The sequence below is a fragment of the Apium graveolens genome, chromosome 6, assembly GCF_009905375.1.
Source record: "Apium graveolens cultivar Ventura chromosome 6, ASM990537v1, whole genome shotgun sequence".
Lineage (NCBI taxonomy): Eukaryota > Viridiplantae > Streptophyta > Magnoliopsida > Apiales > Apiaceae > Apium > Apium graveolens.
This window is the reverse complement of record NC_133652.1, coordinates 10,338,664-10,344,663: the sequence shown is the minus strand read 5'-3', so window position 1 is coordinate 10,344,663 and position 6,000 is coordinate 10,338,664. Positions and strand designations below refer to the sequence as shown.

The 6,000-nt window shown below is 30.1% G+C and overlaps 1 protein-coding gene across 2 annotated transcripts; it reads right to left on the bottom strand.

Annotated features, from left to right (window-relative positions):
• Positions 1-875: 875 nt before the first annotated feature.
• Positions 876-2,894, bottom strand: LOC141668788 (uncharacterized protein At4g28440-like). Of its 2 annotated transcripts, none has more exons than XM_074475805.1 (3): positions 2,758-2,894; positions 2,207-2,422; positions 876-1,295 (listed from the first exon to the last, which is right to left on the bottom strand). In XM_074475805.1, exons 2-3 carry the CDS (start codon positions 2,403-2,405, stop codon positions 1,105-1,107), a joined length of 390 nt encoding a protein of 129 aa, XP_074331906.1. In that variant the 5' UTR covers positions 2,406-2,422; positions 2,758-2,894; the 3' UTR covers positions 876-1,104. The 2 variants fall into 2 exon arrangements, with proteins under 2 accessions (XP_074331906.1, XP_074331907.1); XM_074475806.1 differs by having other exon boundaries at positions 2,207-2,417; positions 2,758-2,891.
• Between the last annotated feature and the right edge of the window lie 3,106 nt (positions 2,895-6,000).

The following is a 6,000-nucleotide window of genomic DNA, read 5'->3' as shown; positions in this document are numbered from 1 at the left end:
AATAATATATTTTTTAATATTTTATGTGATATTTAGTTGCGGAATATATAGATTCCACAACTCTCCAATAAAATAGTGACTCAACGACTTATAGTCTAGCAAGTTATTTGGACTTTAGCATTTTATTCCTATATTTAGTTTCAAACTATGAAACAGTTTCTTACATTATTCGTAATATAATATATTTTCAATATTTTATGTAATATTTAGTTGCAGAATATAGAGATTCCCCAACTCTCCAATAAAATAGTGACTCAACGAAAATTTAACAAAGCATATGTGGTATTTTATCAAATTTATCTTGGACACTTGTTTAAAAAAATCCAATCAAATCAATTCTCTTATTTCTTGTGGCATTTCATTAATCGGTGGATTATACGTAAACCCAGCAAACTAATACCCGAATCACATAAACCCAGCAAAATATACCGGAATCAACCAAGCTCAACTCAATACAGCTTTGTCTTTTCATCCAATATTTGCTAAGGTGTTCTGGAAATAATTTTTTCCCTATCACTTATCAAAACAAACTTAAACAATTATGTACTCTACCTTGATTTGCTTAAACGTTCCTATAATATTGAACATACGTACTGTTAGATCTCCATACAACATGAAAGATAACTTGGTAATAATAACTAATGACTTAACTCTTACTTCTGGTATTCATCAAATCATGGATACAATTTATTTACATTAACATTATCCCGACATATGAGGAATATTTATTTATTTATCTATTTAATGATATTCTGCATTCATTGGCCAAAAACTTATCAATTTTAGGCAAAAGATCCCCACAAGTCAATAGAAATAGAAATTCACCGATCACAAGAACCCCTATAATATAGAAGTAGAAATTTCACAGAGCTAGGTAAACCAAAAAAACCCCGCTGTATTGTAATATATTACTAGGACTGTCTACCATTTCCATGGTCAAGTTCAGAACCATAGTGCCGTCCTCTAATATAAAAGTACAAGTTTTAAGTCACACTCTATAATCTTAAGAGTTGAAAATACACAAGTCAGACCAAACAACTGTTTACCAAAAGTAAAATACTTCTCGAAAATTCTTTATTAAGGAGAGACTATAGTGCTGGGGAGTCACACTTCCACAACATTCACTACCTCAAATTCGATCAGGGACAAATTGCTATCTTCTTTTACCGAGAAGGTGGCGTCCGCGGTGCTTTCAACACGGCCCCATTTATCCACAGCAAGCCTCATTGATCCTTTGAACAAGTCAATTTTTGCATTACGCAAAATAACAGTAGCACCTTCTTTCATTAATTCAACTGGACATAAGACAACTTATTAGTTACAACTGAAAAACAGAGCTTTAATTTAGCACAAAAAAAATGAGAGCTTCATATATATGCTGGTTAGAACTTGTACGATACTTCTTGCCTATGAGAGAAGCTGCAATTTGTAAGCAAACAATTAAATCTCACTTTTCCCCCTATTCTTCAAAATATACTCCGAACACCATAAAACAAACATTCAAGCATGCAAAGAACAAATAATTTGGATTAAAACTATTAAGAAGTCATGCTAGTAAATTAACTCTAATCAAACTCAAGTCAGCCATCTCCCATTTTTCTTTACCTTTAATACCTTGCAAACGTGGCAATTCAGAACTACTACAATAGAAAACCTTATTCCAATTACCATCACCGGAACACTATGAAAACTTTCTTAGTTTTATTTGTCAGGTACTCTTTTTTGGAAATCTAAGCCAAAATATCAATGAATAGCCAAGCATAAATCACAACCAACAGACCGACATTCCTTAATGTCCCCCAGTTGAGTACTTCACATTTACGATTTAACAAGTCTTGCAAGTACAAGTGGAGTAAATGTTGACATAAAGCATCATTACTTAAACAGTCATTTATAGCTGATAAGATTTTGAGAATCTCAGCGGATATGTTTTTAGCCGATAAGCTTTTGAAAATCGCGGAGTAATTTATAGAGGATAAATTTCTGAGAATCTCAGAGTATAAACGGATAGTAATAATATAAAGAGCACATCAGATTTATCCCAATTACTAATTACTCCGGAACTATAAGTCTTCATACATCTGCTACAAAAGTAATCACTAATCACTTAATATATAGTAGAATACACAACAAAAGGGCTGAAAGATAATGCATAAACCAAAAATTTCACAAGTATCCCCTATAGAATTTAAAGAATCCACCATACCTTGATCGTTTCTAGCCGTGAAGATTATCATTCCAGTTTCATCACCAACCAAGCATTCAACAAGACGCATTTGCCGTCCCGGGCCTCTCTGTGTGACCACCTTAGTACTAACAACCTTTACAGTCAGATTAAGCCCATAAGTTCCAGGTCGAAGTTCCGCAACCTTACAGAACACAGGCTGTTTCTTTTCCTCTGCCATTTTATCGCAAACCTTCACTACAACCAATAATAATGTCAATCAATACCTAATACAAAAAACATATCATGAAATAAATCGAACATTAATCCAACTGAAAAATCAACAATTTACAATTCTACAATTAAAAAAATCAAACAAATTGGATATATATATATATAAGTAGAATGCTATAAATTGTCAAGATCTGAGATCAACAGCATAAACCCAATTGGGTCAGATTAATCATAGATGAGTTTAATAATTCAATAAAAGTAACAATATTTGATATAGAGATTAAACCAAACAAGCATAATAATTTAATTATGATTAGAGTGAATAAGAGAAACAAATCGGACAGAACATAGAGATTCACCTGGAAACTCAGGAGTAGTTTGAGATCTGTGTTGAGAGAGCGGCTTAGTACAAAGTCTTATGTTCTTCGAGTCTTGTAATGTTTTACACCGAACAGAAGTAGGAGTATGTATGTTTTGAAGCGCACGTGCCAAATTATATTGTATAATTATTATTTTTCTTTTATTGAAATATGGAGATTTAATGGACGAAAAAAATTAAAAAATAATAAATATTACGTAGTGAAAATTTTAAACCCACTAAAAATATTTGTTATAGGAATTATTCTTTCCTAGATTACCTCACATGAATTTTTTATATTTTAAAATATTTCTCATATAAATATACAAGATTTTTATTTTAATTAAAAAATTATGAGTAAATTACAAAGGGATGGCCACATTTTACATCGATTTTCAAAATAGTCGCCAAATTTTCAAATTTTCAAAATAATGGCCAACTTTTTGTTCCGCCTTTCAAAAAAATGATTGTCATCAACTACCGTTAAGTCTTCATCGTTAAATAATATATTTAAAGCGTAAATTACATAATGATGGTTGTTCTTCGTACTTATTTTCAAAATAGTGGTTAAACTTTTATAAATTGTTGAAATCTTTTTTCACCTTTTTGAAAGAATGGTTTCGTCAAATTGCTACCCGGACTCACATCTTTATCGTCACAAAAAACTTATGATATCGCTAAACAAATAGGTACAAAAACAACTTAAATAATTATCAGTTTTTTCACTTCTTCTAATTTAATCAAGTGCCTGACTTCTATATTTTTTCAACCTCCTCACATAAAAATATGAATAAAAAATTTAACAAAAATATAGAGAAGAGTATTCACCCATTGAAAAAACTTATAACCAAAGTGATAATAATTTGTTAATCGACACATGGTATTAGGAAAACTCTTTAAAACTCTTCCTGCAATGAAAATTTAAAAATGTCATTATTTAAATTTTTTAAAAATGTAGCCACTATTTTAAAAATAAGTGTGAAGTACGGTCCCTAGTATGCAATTTACACTTTAAATATATTAGTTAACGGAGAAGATTTAATAGGAGTTGACGATAACCATTTTTTTGAAAGGCGGAAAGAAAAGTTAGCCACTGTTTTGAAAATTTAAAAATTTGGCCACTATTTTAAAAATCGGTATAAAATACGGTCGATACTCTGAAATTTACTCAAAAATTATATATATTTAAAGAATCATCACTATTATTTTTATACCAAAAATACATTTGTATCTCATATAAAACTTTATTATCTTTATATTTTATTCCCTAACTAAAATTTCATTTCATGATTGTTGAGATAAATGTATTTCACATAAAATAAAATAAAAATTTTATTTGAAGAGGATTTTAATATAGAAATCAAAATTGTTAATTTTTTATTGAATAACGTGACATATGAAGACTTTTGATTTGTAAATCTCTGAATGATGCGATTTTATATGATATTAGAAAATTATAAATTAAAACTAATATATTTGAGAAAATTTTGAGAAAATATTTTGGCATTTGAATCATTTTTTTCTAATCATTTTAGGTTCATTATATATAAGAAAGTCTATGTACCCCAATACCTCATTAAATAACAAATCTTATCCTAAGAAACTCAACAACATCATATGCGAGTTACATGCATGATAAAGTTTACTCATTTTTACCTCAGTTTTTGTAACCGTCTAATCAACTATAGACAGTTTATTTTCAAATCCACTCAAAGTAGAGACACATGTTAGATCAACACAAGTACGTTATCATCCATTCAATTTTAAACTAGCACATCAGTTTGCCTAAGAGTTAATCTAACAAATCCTTAGCTGGAATCTCAGCTCACCATCATATATCATATAAAACATCTCTTACCAATTCATGTCGATATTTGAACCCTGGTCGTTTTTGACAATGATCAACATGCTCTTTAAATACATTCATCTGACATGTGTACAAGTGACACTGCAATCCATTTGTAAATAAAGGAATCATAAACATGTACAACAATATCATATCACCTGATACTCCATTGGTGTCATACGTTATCCTAATCCTTAGCAGAGTGGCTAATAGGAAATCATGAGGATGTGTGGCTCCTAAAACTGTAAAACTGTTTTTTGTCTATCTGAAAAAATAAATTTATTAGGACCATTAAAGTAAAGGTACGACAAATAGTGCATTGATTTTGGGGGACAGACCCTTTAGTGGATAATATAACTAAATCTACACCTAAAACACAGTTTACAGCGATTCTTGTGATTGTAATCCTCTCGTATCCCGCAAAATATGATCATGCAAGTCAATAAATTTGATGTGATAAGTCACAAATACAAATAATCTAGCGTCGCCCGTAGTATGTACACCCAGATCATTTGAACGAATAGATAAGGTCGCCAACATTCATTAAAGGTCACCAAATCCAGATCATTCCGACGTTACAATATTATCCAATACCTTCCTTAATACGGTATCTAACTGAGCAAAAGTTTCTTCAAAGATTGTGATGGCCCAATAAGCAAAGTATAATATAATATAATCAGGATTATTAAGTTTTTTCAAAGTATTCTGTATTCACAAGCTCCACACATTTTATCATATTTTTTTTAGCAAATTTCTCTCTAAATTCTTCGTCCACGCTCGTAGAACCATCAAAAAATTTGACCCTCCAACTAAGATTTACCAATATTAGGAGGAAAAAGTTAATCTTGCTAAATATACGAATAAAAAACAGGTTAAAAATTTCTATTTTTCTTTTATTAAGCTCCAAACACAATCCTAACCCCCTTCAATTAAATCATAGGTCTCCAAAGTCCTAGAGACCTTATCTATCTTATGTTTTTATCTGTATCAAATTGTTTTAATTGCAGTCAAATTTGAAGTCTACGTGTAAACTACGTAGGAGTGTTATGCTTTTAACAAAACTAGCATAATAACCCGTGCGAGGCACGGATCATTTTCTAAATTTTTTTTATACACCACACAATTATAATGTTTTTAGAGCAATTTCAACAATATCCTTATATAGACTCTTGAGTCAAATTTTGAAGAAATGGAGATCAAATTTCTCTCCAACAAGCTTATGTCCCCCTCTATAACATTAAAAGTTTCGAATGTTTTCTCACTTTTAGGAGTGAATATCTCATCAACTATTATTATATTATATTTTCTTACCCGTTATTTTATATATTTAATGAATGAATATAAATAGGGTAGTAAGTGTACATTTAAAACAAAACGATTAAATTTAATCTGTAAAAT

Bases quoted from the DNA above. Each gene is read 5' to 3' on its own strand.
- LOC141668788 (XM_074475805.1), bottom strand. From the start codon at position 2,405: ATGGCAGAGGAAAAGAAACAGCCTGTGTTCTGTAAGGTTGCGGAACTT. The intron at 1,296-2,206 runs GTATGGTGGATT...TCTTATGTCCAG, and splicing joins CACGGCTAGAAACGATCAAG to TTGAATTAATGAAAGAAGGT.